General features: G+C 40.3%; 3 protein-coding genes across 9 annotated transcripts in view; 1 reads left to right on the top strand and 2 right to left on the bottom strand.

Annotated features, from left to right (window-relative positions):
- The window catches only part of GLB1 (galactosidase beta 1), a 96,017-nt gene that overhangs the window by 18,844 nt on the left and 57,573 nt on the right, over positions 1 to 19,600 (bottom strand). The window contains exons 16-17 of one of the 6 annotated variants that reach the window (XM_083826528.1): positions 11,554 to 11,588; positions 10,889 to 11,027 (exon numbers count right to left, since the gene is read on the bottom strand). The exons of 3 other annotated variants lie outside the window; for them this stretch is intronic. In XM_083826528.1, coding sequence (XP_083682654.1) covers positions 10,946 to 11,027; positions 11,554 to 11,588 — 117 coding nt within the window. In that variant the 3' untranslated portion in view covers positions 10,889 to 10,945. Of the gene's footprint in view, positions 1 to 10,888; positions 11,028 to 11,065; positions 11,211 to 11,553; positions 11,589 to 19,600 lie in introns of those variants that run through there. 2 more of the 6 variants (XM_083826523.1, XM_083826531.1) reach the window with 2 other exon arrangements.
- The window catches only part of LOC310895335 (C-C chemokine receptor type 8-like), a gene marked incomplete at its 3' end in the record, with an annotated part of 61,219 nt that overhangs the window by 24,675 nt on the left and 16,944 nt on the right, over positions 1 to 19,600 (bottom strand). Inside the window, exon 1 of one of the 2 annotated variants that reach the window (XM_083826558.1) lies at positions 10,923 to 10,963. The exons of the other annotated variant lie outside the window; for it this stretch is intronic. Of the gene's footprint in view, positions 1 to 10,922; positions 10,964 to 19,600 lie in introns of those variants that run through there. 2 annotated transcript variants of the gene reach the window in all.
- On the top strand, positions 408 to 10,713 carry CCR4 (C-C motif chemokine receptor 4). The gene is made up of 2 exons (XM_083826553.1): positions 408 to 8,423; positions 9,619 to 10,713. Exon 2 carries the CDS (start codon positions 9,636 to 9,638, stop codon positions 10,710 to 10,712), a length of 1,077 nt encoding a protein of 358 aa, XP_083682679.1. The 5' UTR covers positions 408 to 8,423; positions 9,619 to 9,635; the 3' UTR covers position 10,713.

Here is a 19,600-nt window from a genome sequence, read left to right as displayed (position 1 = left end):
GCACTCAACAGCCCCCACATATCCTTTTCTTACTCTTGCAGTGACAATACTTTGGGGGTGGAAAACATAAATCAGACAAGACAATGGAGAGTCCTTTACCTGGGCCTCCCTGGAAAGCTCCTGCCATTATCTGCCACAAGGACAAGTGGGATTTTTTTAGGACCTGTGGGCTGGAGTTAAGTGTGTGAAAAAAGGACTGTTGCTGCCTGGAAAGCTGAGATCACCATACAAGCAAAAATCAAGGACCAGTCTTACAAAATGAGTCCATACCAATGGGAACTATGTTTATACATCGATGGAACTGACAAACATACCAAATGTGATGAAACGCTCTTGCTTACTGAATAACACAAAAAAGTTTTTCCTGAGTATTGGTGGGAGGAGTAGGCCCTGTCTTTCTGGACCTCAACAACACCATGTTTTTTAAGAGAGCCGGGAGGAAAGCCTTTCCATTCATTAACTGAGTAATTTTCCACATACATCAATTCAACAAATATTATTCAATTTTTTTTTGCTACTGTATATTTACCACAATCTACGGCATAATAGTGCCTTTTCATAACATGCCATATATTAGGTGTAAAAATATCATACACACTCAACTTCTAAAATTTCAGCTGTAAGTGGATTTCCAGACTCCGGACCTCTTGGATAAGATTAAGTGTAGCTTAAGCATCACTTGAAATTAAAGTTCTTTTCAAAGTTCAGTCTGTCTAGGCAAGGAAAGTCCACCTGCCCCCACCCCCAAGCGATTCCTTGTAGTGTTTTTAAGAAATGCTAAGAAGTGCAGACAGAAAGAGGAAGGTACTCGAGACTAAACAAGAAGTTGTCTGTATGAAATCAGCCTGAAGAGGGTTTATTGCTAGACTGAGTACTGCGATCTCATTTTTTTTCAGTCTTTGCTTTATTTTTCAGGTAATGGTGAGCTACTGAGTGGGAAGAGTAAAAGGTGGTTTTTAAATATGACCCATGCACCACCACCAGAATGAAAAGCCCAAGCCTGAGCTTTTGGCCAGCTCTCTAGGAAAGCCCCAGTCTTTCTACAAAAATCCTGCACATCACCAGCATGGCACATTGCAGCATACACACCTTGAAGATGTGTCATCCCCAGTAGTGCAGACTTGCTACTGTGGGTCAAACTGCTTTGACAAGCCTGGGCTCTCTGCAATCCACACTGTGCAAACTGCATGTGCAAAAATCCCTCACTCACCAGTCCAGAGCTCCTGCTGACAACCTGCACTTTTTCTGTCTTCTTTAAGACACTGTGCAATGCAAGGCTTTCAAGGATTGTCAGCATAATATCATAATTTTTTATGCCATGTATTTGCAAGTTGTTATATAGAATTTGCTATTTATGTGCAAGGCCTATTTGCTCAATTTTTGAGCATTTGTGTGAAGTTAATAGCATCAAGGGGGTTTCCAGACATTGGTCTCTGCAACACAGAACTGTTGTAATTTCTCCTCAGAGCAGAAGTGGTAAATATTTGAAAATTCATTATAAACCAGAATCTTCATTTTTGTTTGGTTTGCATTCACAGGAAGAGCTCTGTTGCAATTGCCCCTTAAAACATTCCAGCCTCCATGAACCACATTAGTTCCCTAGATTTCTGCTCATCTTATACATTGCGCTCCTGGAGGTATTCTTTGCACCATTTGAGCCTGACTGAAAGCCCGCTGGTGTCTCTTTAAGTCCCTCCATTGGACTTTCAGTTAACTGCAGCCTTTATTCAGAGACACGACTTCTCTAGAAAAGCCTCTGCAGCAGGAAACTGGTGTTACCTCACCACTCATCTCAATAGTTCAGTCACCAACCATTTGGCCCATAGATCTACATGCTGGGATATGCAGGCAACGGAGAGAAGCTGCAGTTCCCCTACAAAAAGTTTGCATTTAGCCCATAAATGCTACATTAAAATTAAAACCAGCAGCACCTTAACACAAAGAAACAGTTTGAGATGGTCATGATTGGCAGGGAGGACAAGGACAAAGCTGATGAAGAAGAACAGTAGATGGCGCCACAGCTCTGCTGATGAGATTTTCCCCAAGAGTCAGGGTTGTGCTGCTATTTCTATGTGCAGTTCTCTATGCTAGTGACTTTACAAGAACAGTTCCTTGCATGAAAGAATTGCTTGAAGCCCTGAGATGCAGCTTCAGCTATTTTTCAGGGCTCCAATCAGGTAGGAACAAACCAGAAGTAAATGGCACCTGGAGCAGATTGCTACACCTTTGTCCACATCCCTTTGCCATCCCTTTTGCCCAGGGCAATTTCTGAGCAACATAAACATAGCCTGAGTGAAGACCACTAGGAAACTGGGAACATTTCCCACTGGAAGGGCCTCAAGTGGTGTTGCTGATGGCCTAAAACACTCTTGGATGGGGACTAGGGTAAGCACATGCAGGAATTTAGGGACATCTCACTAGACGACTTCATTAGGGACTTCATCCTCATGGATGAAGTACCTTCACCAACACATTTTCTTTGCCCTAGTGGTAAGGCATTTGAGGAGGCTCAAAGCTGGGTTAGTACGTTATACACCACGGAAGTATCAGAACTGACTAAAATTTGACAGGGACATGTCAACCAGCAGCTCCAGAGTCCCTTTCCAGCAAGTCTTTGCTTTATTCTAGTCCTTCTTCCCCTTGGGATCCTTTGTTAGGAAATAGACTGCGGTCATCTGATTTTTCTGAAGGGAACCCTCATTTGAATCATTAAGGATCATCATTACTTGGTCTGTGTTTTGGTTCCTTATTGGTCCCACTGACAGTCGCTGCTTTCCAGAGCCTTGTGGTAGCTCACATATCAGGAGGCCACAATGCAAGAGAAGGACAAATTACAAGCTACAATAAAGACAACAATCAACGCACAGGCTAGATTTTACAGATCTAGACAGATTCCCAAAAAAAGGCAACTGGAGGCAGTGGCATACACCTTTTTTACACGAGGCTAAAGGAGTGAAGTATCTCCAGAGTCACCATAAATTCTCACTATCCCTGTAATCACTCTTGCTCCCCCTGTAGGAAGGACCCTCTGCCTTGAGCTTGCTCCATTATTTCTTCTGCCCATCTCTAGCATCAATGCATTCTTTTAATTTCCACCACAGGGTGGCATTATCAAACTCCATCGACTTAAAAGCCATTCATGATCAAGTAGGACACCGCAGTCTAGCAACTAGAGTCAGTGATGAACAAGTACAGAGCAGGAAAAATATATTTATGAAAAGTAAGGAAGAAGTAGTCACTATGCCCTGCTGGTGGAAGAAATGTCAATTTCTCCATTTATTTTTGTTTTATTTGTGTGTTCTTATTGAGCAAATAAGAGCCTGTGGATGTTAAATTAACTACAAGTGTTTCATCAAGTTCACAAAAAGCATCGGAATATCTTGTTAATCACAAAGATGAGTGATAAGTTCCAGTGAAAACCGATAAGAGTTGTTCAGCCCTACTTTTTGTTCCTATCAGTTTTATTTCTGCACCCTGAGAGGTTTTGCCTGTTATTAAAAAGTGAACTGAATATTACATAGGTTGTCTATACAGCTTGTCTTGAAGAGAACTAGCAGCGAAACAGCTTTCACCTGGCAATGCAGAGTGCCTGGGTCTTACAAACATAGAAAGAAGATTATTGTAGCAACTGTTAACAGCAAGTATTGCTTCTTAGTCCTGATCCTATGAAAGTACTTTGTATTTTGCAACTAGCTTCATTTATGTTACAAATACTGCCCAAGGACATGCCAGGAAAGAGTATGAAGGTATCTGTTGTGTAGATGTTTAGAGCAGTCTGTTAACAAGCTTTTGAAGACTACCAACAACTACAGTATTTGGGTCTTGGAGGCACTACTACAAAGCAAACAGAAAACTAAGGCTTTTTGCCAAAATGCCATAATTCCTTCATATCTAAACTCATTACAATGAACATTAAACAAACCGGCCTGAGGAAACCTCTGCTATTCATTGCTGCCTTGTCTTTAACTACATATTTATTTTTTGGTGGGGAGCAGCCTTTAACTGAAACATTATGGCGTTGTCTGAGAAACAAAAGAAAACATATATCTCAGGTATCAACTATTCCTCAGACTTGGAAATAGTGCAAATATGTCAACTTCCTGTAGAAATAGCTTGGGAACATTTCCTTGATCACTGAACAAGACAAAGAAAGATCCTTATGGTATCATTTCGATTTTAAAAACACAACTCTTGTTTTGCATTAGTGATTTTTATTTTAAGTAAAATTCAGCATACACAATGATTGTTTCTGTAATGCTTAAGGTTTAAAGTTTCAGTTCTTTTTTGTGAGCAGTTCTGAATATAGCAGCTTTGCTATCACAGAACAGAGAAAGAAAGCAAATTAGGTTGAAAGCAAATTTGTTGAAAACAAATTTGGTTGTATCCAAACAGTGGATACAAACAGCAGAATAAATAGGACCAAACCACAGGGAAAAAAAATAATGTAGGGAAATGCAACTTACCACCATTAAGCAAATAAAATAGGCAAGACCATCTAAGACCTAAATCTTCTGTTTCCTAAAACTTCTTCAGCACAAGCAGCTGTCTTAGCCAAAGGGAATTCATATGTTCAAAACATTTGAGGTAAATTATGAACGAACCATCTGGGAAAAGAGTATAGATGATGGATGTCTCTAGAACTAAGAAATTATTTCATTTTCTGCATCTAGTTCTCTTATCAGATTGTTTCAGTTTTAGTCAGGCACAGTAAATTTGGAATAATCTGAAAATTAGTAGGCAGATAACTGCACAATGAATAGGTGACACAAGCTTTTTGCTAACAAGAATGGATTGGCACTATAGATATGCAAACTGTGATTCAAGTTCACCTGAATTGCAAGGGCATGGCCCAAGGCCTGACCAGGCAAGAAGAGGTTGGCCACCTGATGGAGAGGACTGTTCGCTGAGAAAGGTACCTGCTTGTGCACTTTGGCAGCCTGGATCAAAGACTGATCTATCTTTAGTTTATCTTTAGTCACTGTCACCTGCCTCTTTCCTGAGACAAACTCTTCTGGACAACCTCTTCTCTAATACACACTTCTGAATCATCTATCCATGGCCAATGCAGATAACACAGGGAATAGGTGGTGCTTTGGTGTATCAGTGGTGAGTGCCTCACAGTAACAGCATCTAGCCCACGGATTAGACTCACAGATCTATCTCCAGTCCTTCCTTTGGCGAGACTAGTGTGCAACCTGCAAGATGGCAAGTTAAAAATAAGATTTTCCATAAAAGCAGGGAGTGGCTGAAATCATCTTTTGGCAAGAAGCAGGGTTTTCACTGTTTGGGTTGTTCTGCTTTTAGTTTTTATTAAGTTCCCCTCTTTTGGTTCTGATTTGTGCCCTTACAAAGGACTAGACACCTCTCAGTCAGGCTAATCAGATTTGGTCCACATCCCTGCGCTCTTGTGATTTTTTTCGCCAGCGCCACGTACCTGCTACCACCTAGTAAAGAGGTAAGACCTCTTATTTATTCTCCCCCTTTCCTGCCAACCTGTTAGTTTACAGCAACATCCTCTGCATCTCACTAAGATCCCTTCCCCCTTTCCTCTTAACCTCGTGGTCTCCTGCCATCCCTTTTTGTTAGTTTCTGCCAGGCTCTTCTCTGAAAAAAAGACACCCTGCCACGTTAGCAGGGAACCTCAGAGCTCCCCATCTATGGATTAGTTATATTTAAGATTCTTTATGCTCTTCTCTCTCCAAGACACAGAAGATCCTTCACTCAAAACACATTTCATTCATTTTCTGCACCATTTCATTTGATCAGAGATTTCTTCCCTTTTCTTCATCTTTTCTGCAGTTTTACTAGTAAGTTCTCAAAGGAACTTTTTTCATCAACAGACCATCAGGTGTTTCAGGGTTCATTTTCATCCTTTTCATTTTCATGAACTGGCAGATGTTTTTTTAGCTTCATTACCTAGAGTTCACAAATCCTAAGTAGACACAATCTCTCTTCTCTTTGTGGCTATTCATTCCTTTTTCTGAAGTCATACTTGCTAAAAGTCTCCTTACAAAGACAGCTCTTCCCATTTGCTGAGGGAACATGAAGTGCACTGATATGGTATGCTTCTGTAACATTACTGCTGCTTTCAAGACACTGTGATCCAGCCATTCCTCCCCACCCCACCAGAGCAACAGAAGTATGCTCTGACAAGGAGCCTTTGCTGCCCAATGTCTCTGGTGGTGGTGTCCCAGCTTTCCATCCACGACAGGTACAGAAAGATGCATTCAGCTGGTTCGAAGCATTTGCTACTTGAAAGTCTTTCAGCCAAGGGAGGGCCGGGGTAAAAGTAGTATGCCAGATAGGTCCTTTCTTCTGTCTGGTGCTATATGAATTATGCTAAATTTGCATTGATAAGACTGCAGATTTGGTCCTTGCTTACATTACAATTGAAAGATCAGAAGCATATCTGAAATGTGGCATGTACGCTAAGGACAAGTGGACAGACCTCAGAAGGTTGCTAGTGATGGGAAGTCATCCCATTCGGTTCTATTCACTGCTTCATCTGGGCACAAGGAAAATCAGCACCGATGAAATTCAAAGGAGATGACCAGATTGTTGGAGTAGAAAATAATGACTGGGACAAGACAGGCATACAGATGAGTGGTGGTTATTGAGGCAAAAGCGTTGCAGCTAAAACTAAGGAAGGGCGATACCTACAGAGAAATGAGGTGTTTTTTCCTGAAAAGCATATGCTTAAAAGAAGGTTTCATGTCACTGTTACTGCAGACAAAGGGCTGAAATTATGCCCCTTGTGTAACAATATGTCAAAGAGATTAATGAGGCCCTGCAGGGACAAAAGAGCAGCAAGAGGAACAGCTTCAAGTTTCTGTTAACAGAGCTGATGAAACTGGTACCACAGTGTTGCCTGCTCAGCTGATGTCCACATCTTTAGAAGACTGTCAGCAAACTGAAGAGAAGACATACATGATCTGCAGAGTAATAACCTGCACTGTTGATCTCACAGTGACCTATTTAAAACTCTCCACAGATGCATTTTATGAAAGACGACTGAGAAGCTACTTCCCATATGAGTATTTTATTCTGGCGAACAAGAAACCAGTAGATCCCACAGTTCGCATTGTCTTCACATCAAGCTTTTCTGGAGGAAACAATTCAGCCAAATACAAGCTAGTGGGCAGAGTAACAATGTCAGAGGCATATAGGATAACAGCAAATAGCAAAACTGAGCATAAAGCTATATCTGTGTCCAGAATGACACAGGAGATTGATCTAGAAGATATATCTCCTGTTTAGGATCTATTATTTTCCCTCCCTCCTACTCATCTCCTGTAGTTTTCTTGTTTGTACTTCTCAAAGTGACTCTTCAGTTTCTCCTGCTAACAAGCAAGCAGCCTCCCCTGTTGAGAAATGGTTTTTACTTCTGCTTGGCCAGCCTCTTTTAGGACATAGGGGAGAGCAGCATTTGCCAGCTGCAAGCATAGCTGTTCTGCCAGAGGGACTCAAAACCATCCCATTTGACCAGCACGTCCCCTGTGATCATCCCCCTTCCCCAGATCCCCAGAGAGACAGGGCTCACTGTCTTCTCAGGAGAAATTTGTAGAAACTGATAGGCTTCATGCTGTGATAAAAACCATGAGAAACCCCCAGCCCTTACACCACACACACCCGCGACATCCTACATCTTATTTGATAGTTTGTGAGAGTTTGACCATTATCACCATTTGCATCAGGTCAGCAGTAGTTTTGCCATATATAAAACCTGCTATGGGAGACATCAAGCAAAAAGGCAGTGTGAATTTGCATGCCCTCATTTCTTTTCTTAGCAAGATAAGCAGGGGTTAGGAAAATCAAAGAATAAACAAAAGGAGACTTCCCTACACTAAATCTATACAGCTCTTTATTACCACAGTTACATGGTATAACTGGCAAAATCAGTTATCCCACATAGAGGGACTAGAAACACACCTCCCACACACCCATCAAGTGCCTCCCTCTTCTCTGCTCACTACAGATGATCCTTTCATTATTTTTTTCTGAGTTTGAGATGCGTTTTACAACCCATGAAAAAGAGCAGTTTCTGTTGAATGAGAGCTACTTATTGACATCTGCTTTTAACGATTTTGGGTAAGATGAAGGGGCTTTAACTCAGCGATCCGGCTCTCACTGGAAACTTTGTATTTCCTTCCACACCATAAGACACTTTAAATTTCTTTTCTGCATTTAAAGGACCATCTCTGGTGAGCACTGAGGAGAGAAACACTTGTGATACAATCTGTAAGGAAGTACACAGTTTCCGTTGACAGACACAGCTACCTTGTGACATCTGCTTTTTGCAGCTGCTGGGTATCGCAGTGTAGGCAGCACCTCACTGACAGAGTTACCTGGCCAAAAGCAAGTGATTCACTCCACTAGAACCAAGACTCTTCCTTGCATCATTTGAGAAGAAAAGGAGAGAAAAGGTAACATTTACAAAATTTAGTTTTAGAAAGAGTTGTCTATGTTATATGCTCATCACGTGTGTGACTGTAATGCTTTTTCATTTACCTTTTGTTGCCACTCAGGTAATTTTTACAGCAATTTTCAGAAATTCTGCATAATCAGGATTGAGTGTGTGTGCATTATATGAGTATTTGTTTTCAGTTTTAAATGCTCAAGTAGAATAGCCATGCAGAATGTAGATTAGATTCAGGTGTGACTAGGTGCTAGTGTTGCAGAGCTGTCATCTCTAGGACATTGGTGTTGAACAGTTCTGTCCCTGTGACTCGTAATTCAGATTAAATTCCTCTCTGTGTATAACAGAACAGAACTGTAGACAGGAAAGTTGTGACTGAGATTACATGCAGTAGGGGTCAGGTTAATGATAGTCAATGCTTGCTGCACTGTAGTAGCACTATACAGTCTGAAGATAAATAGAGCATTGATACTCACTTTTCCTCTGCTTCCCATTCATAAAAATAAAGACAAAGGGGAAAGACATAACACAAGCTTGCAAAAATTCTAGTAAGTTAGGCTAAGAAATGACACCTGCTGTGATGTGAAAAACATAGTAATACATCAATGGTGTATTTGCATTGCATCCATTATGTGATCTGGTCAACCTCGAAGTAACATCACTTAAAACTCTGTATCTATTAGAAAAGAACATACATAAGATGACAAATTCATGTTATTCACTTCACCACTGAAGACAGCACTTACTGAAAATTGATGTCACCTTTCACTGTCTTCTTTCAGTGATGTTTGCCTGAGTGAAAAGATGGGCAAAAACCTGAACTGCTATGAACAGTGGCTTCACTTTTTACTTTACGTTACACAGGATTATCCCTCTCTGATTTGAGGTACATAGTCTGTTATCTTTCATCCCTATTTGCTTTCCTCTCTGCAGTTTGGATAGTGTTCAGTCTGACACATCTGATTTGCACCATGTTGGAAGGACTGAGCACATGCATGCCAAGGACAGTACTTTACAAGTGTGCATATAAGCATCCCATAGTACTTGAATATTGTTTGATGATCTGTAATGAGAAGTGCATTGGAACTGCAAGTCAGTCTTTGTGTGTTGCAGTCTTTTCAACGTGATTCAGGCTTGTGGAGTAACCACATGGTCATCATGAAGACAAGGTCACTGACATTTTTATATTCTTTCATTCTCAGGAATTTGGGAAAAAAACATGAGTTCTTCAAGTACAGAGTCCTTTGAAGTTGACACCTCAACCTTATATGACTATTACGATAATTATAACGATGCCCCAAAACCATGCAGTAAGGAAACTGTCAAGAGGTTTGCAGCCTCCTTCCTACCTGTTCTATATACCCTAGTATTCCTGGTTGGGCTAATGGGAAACATTCTGGTCATAGTGGTCCTCTTCAAATACAAGAGACTGAAGAGCATGACTGATGTGTACCTGCTAAATCTCGCCGTCTCAGATTTGCTCTTTGTTTTTTCCCTGCCGTTCTGGTCTTATTTTGCGATAGACCAATGGGTTTTTGGAACTCCCTGGTGTAAAATCATTTCATGGATCTATCTGGTTGGGTTTTACAGTGGGATATTTTTTATTATGCTTATGAGCATAGACAGATACCTGGCAATTGTTCGTGCAGTGTTTTCCATGAAAGCAAGAACTACTTTCCATGGCCTGATTACCAGTGTTATTGTATGGCTGGTGGCTCTTTCAGCCTCAGTTCCAGAACTTGTATTTAGAGAATCTTTCCATGAGCAAAATTATACTACCTGCAAGCACAGATATCCAGGAAATTTTACGACATGGAAACTCTTTTCCACTTTGGAAATCAATGTTTTAGGGCTTCTAATCCCTTTTATAGTTATGGCATTTTGCTACTCCATGATCATCAAAACATTAGTCCACTGTAGAAATGAGAAAAAGAATAAGGCTGTGAGGATGATCTTTGCTGTCATGATCGTATTTTTCTTCTTCTGGACTCCTTACAATATTGTAATTTTCTTACAATTGCTGGAACTTATTGGAGTCATTAGAGACTGTCAAGCAAGCAGGAATCTAGACTATGCATTCCAGATAACGGAAATTTTCGGCCTTTTTCACTGTTGCCTCAACCCAGTCATCTATTTCCTCATGGGGGAAAAATTTAAGAAGTACCTGAAGATGCTCTTTAAGAACTGGTGGTTACCTGGAGATATTTGCAAGTGGTGTGGACTTCACATCAGTTACCACACCGAGTCTACCAGTTCATTCCACACACAATCTACTGGGGATCAAGATGCGCTGTAATGCATTTCAGACCAACTGTTGAACTCACCAGAAAGCAAACTGACAAAATCAGGAACTTTGAAAAGCTAAGCAAATGCACAAGCATCTAATAAGCTAGCGCCTGAAAATAAACTTACTTTAGCTTTGATTTCTGCCTCTTAGATTTTTCTGAATATTACGACAGAAGCTGTCCTAGATGTGAAACCTAGGAGATGGACATGCAAGTTTTACCTGCTGCAATTATAAATCACTGCTCAGATTTCACAGCAGCCTCGGCTCACTGCAAGTACTGCGCTCTGCTTCTTGTTTTTCACCAGCATCAAGACAGAGGTTGGCCTGCATGGAGGGGTGAAGGAAAGAATTCCTCATCATCAGGAAGTGCACTTGGAAAATATCTTTGAAGGCTAAGGATGGTTATTACCATATTTTTTATTCTACAGCTGATCTGTGTAGGACTTGTTTTCTCAGACTCTTAGTGGCCACTGTTATACATTTCATCTCAGGGAGAGGATACACCTTCTGTCATTTAAAAAAAAAAGGACACAAAATGCACTCTTTCTGTGCACAAAGAAAGGAAGCCAATGCATTATACTGTGCTATAAATATAGCTACATTTTCTCTCAGGTATCCGAGCTCTATATATACCTACATTTAGGTATATATATAGGTATTTTGAATTACTTTATCACCATACTTCAGGATGGCAATTCTCTATTTTTTTTAATTAACATTAAAAATGTTCAGACTTTTTTGGAATAAAAGTGTTTTTTAAATTTGTTTTTCAGCATGTGTGAGTAAATTTGAAGTATCTTGATTATAAGTATCTTTTTAAGTGAATGTTCTTCATTCCAGAAATACCTACCTCCAAGACACAATTTTCATTCGCTGTGTATGTATCTGGCAAAACAAAATAAAGAGAGGCAGTGTAGGAAAGGTCTGCCATAATTTATCCACACGTAATTTAACCACACAAAGAACTGTAGCATTTGGTAACAGAGCAGAAGGCAAAGAGTGTGATATGCCAATAGCCGCTCACAGATGTACATGATATTAATCAGATTGGTAACAGGAAGGAAACTCACACAGCATTTAGATTTTGGCACAAAAATTTTTTTTTTTTTTTCAAAAGGAAAAATCAGTATTGTGGTAGTAGAAAAAGTAAAAGTTGAAAAACCTATACTGGAAAATATTTCTGATGCATCTTCTTTGTTACACGACAACTACTCAGCTGAAAGACTTTTGTCTTGGTTAGGCCATCAATAACAAGGCGCCCACCCAGCATTCAGATATGGCTACAAATAGCAGACAAAACATTAAAATACATGAGCAAAGAGCTGTAGAAATGTAAAAATATTATAGTGCCTCTGTCCTGATCACCCTAAATTAGAAACATAAATGCAAGTTCACCTTCATGGGAACTCTCTCATGATACAACAGACAGACTGAAAATAAAAAACAGCACTCTTAAATACTCATGCACGCACATACCTTTCATAATTCATTTTGGGAATACGTTACCATCAGCAGCTCACTGATGCTGACAGCTCCAAGCAAGGACTTGCATTAATGCAGATAATGCTGTGGAAGGCATTACAATACTAAAAAAAGTATATTCCTTGCCACAAAAAAGAATTTTAATTCTTATTATTCAACACTTTACAAGTCACTGAGTAAACCACATATGAAAACTGCCTCAAGGGGTGGGTTAACCCCTCTATTACCTTTTTTGGGAAGGAAGAGCAAGACAAAGTGCAAGTATCAGGTGCTGGAAAGTCTCACAGATGTCACTGAACCCCACAACACATCACTTCCAAGCCAGCACGGCATATCGACCTCACAGACGTGACACTGCTGGCACGGGCACCATGATTTGCTGAGCTATTCATCAACCAAGTGCCTAGACTAAATTGGAAGCAAGAGAGCGTATCATGTTTTTTTGTTGTTGTTGATGTTGTTTTTGTTTGTTTGTTTTTTTCTTGGTCCTACTCTGTGACCCTTCTGGTCAATAAGATCAAAGAGGTCTTACAGATAAACCTGGAACTGGTGAGAGACCTGGCTTTCCAGACTAGGTGAAAGGCTGCCTGTGCTGGCCCAACAAAAATAATGGTCAGGAAGCAAAAAGCAACCCATAGTAGGCTCTTGGAAAGCACAAGATAAGAAGGGTCTGGAGCTAAGACTGGCACTGAGGAATGGCAACCAGATGGCCAGCAGCTCGCAGGCTGGTCTGGCTCTGGGCGCATACCCTGTGGTGGGGGAGGATGCTGTGTCCATTCATGTGTGGAATTAGCAGGCCGCACCCAGCAGATGCACAGCATCACTTTAAATTGTGCTAGCGTAAAGCCCTTTTTCCGCACAAAACTCAAAAGCTAGTCACTGCCGGGCTTTGTGCCCCACACCCCGTACACATGTGCTTGGTGCACAGAGTGCCCAGTGCAGGCAGAGATTCCTCCTGGTGAACATTGCTCTCGCATTTCTCTGCCCACCGAACTTCTTCCAGTCCTCCCAGTAATACTCACAGCTACTTCACGGCTGTGTGAGAACAACAAAGTTGAAAGCTTTGCTCTGGACAGGTTTCCTGAATCAGGTACAAGGGGGACCTCACCATTAAGTGGTGGGCACAGGAATCCATAGCCTGGGACTGAGGCTCACCAAAACTGGTAGTTGTCTCCTCTCCATCACTTGCAACAAACCCTCCTCCCTGCCAGCAGGCACCGACCTGCTGTGGATAATGCCAGTCCTCTTTTGAAAGAGGGCTTTGAAATCTGCCAGTGAGAAAGGATGAGATAATAGTATGAATACAGACAAAAATAAAGCAGGGATTTTCAAAATGTCATTTGACCAAAGGTGTCATTTTAGCTGAACAAGAGTTTCCAAGTGATGAAAGATGGTACATACAGACCTATTGAACCATGAAAGAAAATGGATAGATATTTGAGTGAAGAAAGCTGACTCATTCCTAAACCCACATTTTTACATCAGGGTTCCTCAGAAGGCCACTCAGAGCAACTGAAGAGAGGACGTAAAGCTGCCACAAAAGTGCAGATGACAGAAAAAAAAATCAGCTTCATGACATCAAATATAAATAACAATGAAAAGGTTAAAAAAAATCTTGGTAGGTTTGTTCTCATACAACACATAGGTCAGTGCAGTCATTCCCTAAACATACAGCTGAATTACACTTACTAGCTTTTTCTCCTGAGCATGGTTTCATACCTTTTGATTGTGCAGAACAGGCATCATGGAAGGCTGCTCTGCTCGGTCTGAGAGCCATCCCTGGAAAGAAACTGAGAGATCACTACTCTCCTTCCTATGCTACTGCTGCTTGCCTCTGTTCTAGCAACAGGTCTGGACACCTGGTCTGAAGGACAGTGCAACTCAACAGGAACTACAATGCTTCCCTGCTACCAGGATGCTTCCAGTGATCTACACTCACACATTTTACTCCAGAAGCTCATAACAGTTTCCTGTTTTTATCTAGAATTTCTCTCTTAACATGGCCTGAGACCAGCCTCATCAAGTCCCAGGCCTTATGCAAATATTTCCATTTGACTTGATTTACAGTTAGAAATCAAGAGCCTTTCAGTCAAAATGACCACTGAAATGTTTAAGGGCAATGCCTACAAAGAGCTCAACAGGAAAGTTGACTGCACTACTCCAGCCATGAAATAAGTTTTTAAGCAGAAGACTGGAAATGAGTAGTCAATATGATTGCAATGAGATTCCTTGCATTCACATATCTGATAAAAGCACCCAAAGGTGGTGTAGTACTGATCACATCTGCAGTAATCTTACTGTAACACAGCAATGATGTATGTCTGTGTCACTGGCAGTCATAGAGAATCACCCTGGATAGAGCAAGCACTATCAAGTGGGTACACACCAAGTTAGATGCTTCCAGGAAGATTTTCTTTTTCACAGTCGTTCAGAGGCAACATCCATCAGAAAAATAAAGTGAACAAAATCCAATCTTACAGGACAGTAATCAAGTCAAAGACATCTCTTGCAAAAACAAGGCTCAAAAGTGGAAAAGCCCTTTATCTGTTTTTATCTGTTTTGACGTTTTTGACAGACTCTCAGGGCACACCCAGCTCTCCTTGGGGAGGATTTGTATTTCAGCTCAGTGAAGAAGACTCTAGATCAGAGCTGCCCACACTGTGCCCTTTCTGGTAGCCAAATCTGAGAGGTCCCAATCAGGAAAGTTCCAATCTGCATCCAGGTTGTGTGAGGAGGGCTGTGGATTAATATGAAGGGTATCTGGAGGTAAATGGATGAAGATGATGAGGTAATGCCAATACATTATGTTCTTCACTGGTGTGGAGGGTGTTGTCTGTCTTAAAACACCAGAGAGCAAGGATCCTGTTTGCAGATTACTGAAAGAAAAAAAAATTTGCACCCTCTGTGTAAACACAGACCGAGTACATGGTTGATCGATGTATCATACACCTTTAGTTTTTGCGTTGGTGTTTTTGTTTCGAGTCATCTTGGAATGGCTGAAGTTTCTCCGTGTTTTAATGTTTCTAAGTAACAGCATACATTCAGTATGTGCAGCAGCTGAGCTAAATGCTGCAAGCTTTTCATTCTGGGTGCTGCAAAATAAAAATTACTAGGACACTAAGAATTTTTGGAAATTCCAGGAAGGTCTTTGTTTCCTTGTTTTTGCTTTTAACAACTACAGCAAATAATCAAGAATCTGATCTTCAAGAATCTGATTTGTTTCCACAGATACAAAACCCTCATAAAAGGCAGTCTCAGTGTTACTAGCGTACTGTAAGACAACAAAGACTGAATGAAGACCTACATTACCAGATCCACTCTTACTCAAAAGAGGTCAGGGGCATTTCATCAGCATTTTACAAGTAGCTCTGAACAGACAAGTTCGGGATGAGATTTATATACTTGGGATAGCTGATTGGAAAGGCAGCTGAACATCCCTGTAAGAAAAAAGCATATTTGTCTCTTTTGCACTGTGACTTTGCACTATGCTAAATATCCCCAGAGAAGTATTATGGTTTGGGGCAGGTAAGAGAGGAGAAGGTTCCTCCCTGACTCTTACCCAGTCTCCATCAACCACAAATAGAAAGAGCTCTACTAGCTAGTAGTAGCACAAAAGCATCTTAATCAAAGCAAACAAAGACCACAACAGATCTCAATACTTGCTCATAACTGGTAAACTGAAATTTGACCACAAGTAAGACCATGACCGCAGACAGAGTGACTTGCCTTTTCCGCTACTAAAGTATGTGGGAAAGGTGTAAAGAGCTTGCAGACAAGAGAGAGGATGGCTTTCCTTGTTGTTTATGCACTTCAACTCCTCGTTGCTCATTCACAAGGACCAGGAATGAAAATAAAACAAGGCTGGTTGACTGCAAGGAACAACGTTGCCTGCAGGTCCTGCAGACAAGCTCTGCTGAGAGTTTGCAGAGCACAGGTCTGCCCTTACTTTCAAAATTCCTGTTGGCACTTCTAGAAGAGTAAAACTCATCACATGAAGTGTTGGACAAAGGACTTGCCCTGCTACAGAGAAGGGGCTGAAAAGTTTACAAAATGAAAGAAAAAAAGAAGTTTGGATGTAGGCCGTTTGCTCCTCAGCTCTGCTTCGCTGAGCTACCCATGCATAATTCAGGTCAGTACTCACTTCTTTTCATCACAAATACCAGGGAACTGCCAACACCTCCCGCCCCCGGGAAGTTGGCTTCCACCTGCTCCCACTCTTGCTTCTCACATGAACACATGCGCCACAGCCCTCCTCTCCCACAGTTACACAGAGTTAAAAGTAAATCCATTCACTTCCTCACCAGCTAACGCTCAAGTTCTCCGCACACAGTGATCACACAAGTAGGATGTCTGGGTTGTGACTACACTAGCAAAACATTTTGCATTAGAAAAGGCAAGTTCACGAAAATCTGAACAATGGAGAATATGGATTTGTGATGGCATCGATGAAAGAGCAACACCTAAACCAATGCTATTGCTTAGATTTTGTTTCAGCTTCAAAGTCAAACTATTTTAGAACAAGTGCAGCCTATTTTTATCATATTTGAATTTAAGTATTTCATTATTTCTACTCCAAATTCTTATAAAAATTTCCTTCTGATGGAGATAATTTCAAAGTTCCTCATGAAAGTCATGTAAAAAACTACAGAGCCTTATTGACTATCAAAATAGGAATATGTGAATAAAATTAAATTGATCAAACCTCAAATCAGCATTTTTAAAAGTCAATTGTTAAATTCCAGTTATTTAATAATTTGAGCCAGGGCCCAAGAAAGCAAGCTCAGCATTAGATATCCAAGCTTCTGCAGAATTTTTCTTCAGGTATTGTTTTTTTTTTTCTTGTAATACCAGGAATTGGTATGTACAGATTGAGGGCAACTACTAATTGGGTCAGATGGAAAAAAAGTAGATCACCTTTTCTGTAAGGTAATTCATAATAAAATGCTGATTCATATATAATAGCACTGAAGATGTTCTCACAATAAAAAAAATCAATCATAATATATGGAATGACTAAACATGGCTTGGATTTTCAGGAGGACACATGACCATATCTATGCCCAACACATTAAGTGTCATGCCAATATAAAACATTGGCTATATATGGGCTCTCAGGTTCCTGGAGGGAAAAAAAAAGTAAAAAGAGTTCTCAAAATGTCAAGTATTTGTACATAATTAGTTGTAGAAAAGCTGATAGTCCCTAATAATTGAGTAAATAGTATTTACTATTTATTTATTATAAAAGTAGCTTGTATCAATGTCTATTTTAACAAAGCCTCTGAGCAAAATCTGTCATGTTTTCTAGACCTGCAACTGTAAGATCCCACAAAGTTACTGCTTTAGCAAAAATAAAACAATTTTTTTTTAAATGGTCTGTGAGATCCTTTACAGCAGAAGCCATATCTCCCTAGTTGGTGCATGGGACAAGCTAGATGTGTTTACTCCAACACAAGCAGCTGCTGAGGCTCCAGGAGGAGACCTGGCACAGACCCATCAGCTAGTCGTGTTGAACGGACACTGGTTGTGCTTAGGAAAAAAAGAAAAACAACACTATTACCTGCTGCTTACTAGACAGCTTCCACTGTTTCCACTTCCGTATCATAACAAGGTGCAGACTTAAACCTTGTATAAGTTGCCTAACCAGGTCTGTTGCTATCTGTCACACAGCCAGTATGCCCAAAATAGCACCCTTAACCTATACTTCTCCCTGGAGAAAAAACAAACATGCAAACAAACAAAAAAACACACAAACAAACCACCAACAACAACAACTACAAAAAAAGTTTTTAAGTTTGTTTTCAGCCTTGCCAAGGTTCTCAGTCTACTCAGCACTTACATCCGTAAAATATAAATAAATATATATAATATATATAGTATATAATTATATAAATATATAAAATAATACTGTGCCATCCTTTGTAAAACAAAGGCATTTTGCAGATTAAGAGTACTAGCATGAAACTAAGCATTTGTTATTGTACAGAAGAAAATCTGTGTTTATTATTAGATGTCTTGCCTTAAGAATTTCATCTTCTTCCACTTAAGATGAAAACAACTTCATGAGGGATGATTCTAAAACAAGCCTTTGTTTTTGAACAATTTCTTCCTTACGTTTCTCAGTCAATAGCCAATTACTGCTTGAATCATGAAGGTTTGCAAACAGAAACCTTACCCCTTTTAGATGTGCCTGCCTGATTTACTTCACATTTTGACATTTGTAATCATTAGGGGGTTTCAGCAATTTGCATGAACACACTAAAACAGATAGCAGGAAAAAAATAAGCACTTCATAAGAATAGGAACATTCTTTCCAAGTCAAACAAGCATCAAATTTTCACATCAAAAGCCATACACGCTGACAATGAGTAAGCCCAAAAATCAAATAAATGAAAGAGCACAGACCAAGGTGATCAAAAAAATAGATGATGTTCTTAAATAATCCCGATTGCTATACACCAGCATGCACAGTGTAAGTTTTAGAGTTTGGGGGATTTCTTGCAAACCAAGTCATGGCGACTGAGCAGCTCGCCGCTGAATCAGCAGTCAAAGCTGAGTCTCTTCCACTGAAATGCCAGCTCAATTTAGTAAGAAAAAAAGACTTCACCTGAAAGTTTCAGGTGCTGAAACTTAAAAAGAAATTATTGGCTATGCTCACATTCAAAAGAGGGTACAGGGCTAGATGGACAATAGTCAAAACCAGTACCACTACACCTATATGAAAAAAAAAAACCACGTTGCTATTAAATGAGAAAAAGAAAACAAAAGAAGAGCTGAGCTCTGTGTATTTTAGGATTAACTTAAGACTGAAGGCCTCAGCCTCAGAGACAAAATTGAGCAAAAATGAGCAAATTCTCATCTGCTGCACTGATGAGGCAGACCCTTGACAAACTCACAACACAGAGAGAAGAGAAATGGTGGGAATCCCTGAATGTTCTTGCACCCACCCTGCAGGACAAGTACAACAGCGTGGTTGTATTCCAAAGAAGACACTTGCTCACTAGAAACTAGAGTGAAACCAAAGCAGGCATCACCTAGCCTTATTATTTTGTGAAGAACTGAAAATATGTGATGCATATTGAGAATTTTCAGAAAAAAAGTATGTTTTCTGCCTTTAATTCCAAGGGTAAAATGTAAAGCAAGATAGTGATAAGTACCTGGGCAGCAAGTAGCATCAGAGCTGAGTGTTCACAACCTTAACAGTTGGGCAGGTTTTTTTGTTAGGATTTGGATATTTTCCCCACCCTGCACATCCAAGCAGGGGGTTTGAATCTTCACCCCAGCTCATGTAAAATTTTCCACTTGTGGCTATGAAAACTACAGAGCTCAGCACCATTCACCTTCTCCATTTCAGTGAGATGCAATGCCATAGCCTGTAGCTAGTTGTTGGTGGTTGGAGGCACTAAAAAAGAAATTTT

This window comes from Anser anser, assembly GCF_964211835.1.
Source record: "Anser anser genome assembly, chromosome: 2".
NCBI classification, from domain to species: Eukaryota; Metazoa; Chordata; class Aves; order Anseriformes; family Anatidae; genus Anser; species Anser anser.
The sequence above is the reverse complement of the archived record's forward strand: the minus strand, read 5'-3'. Positions and strand labels throughout refer to the sequence as shown.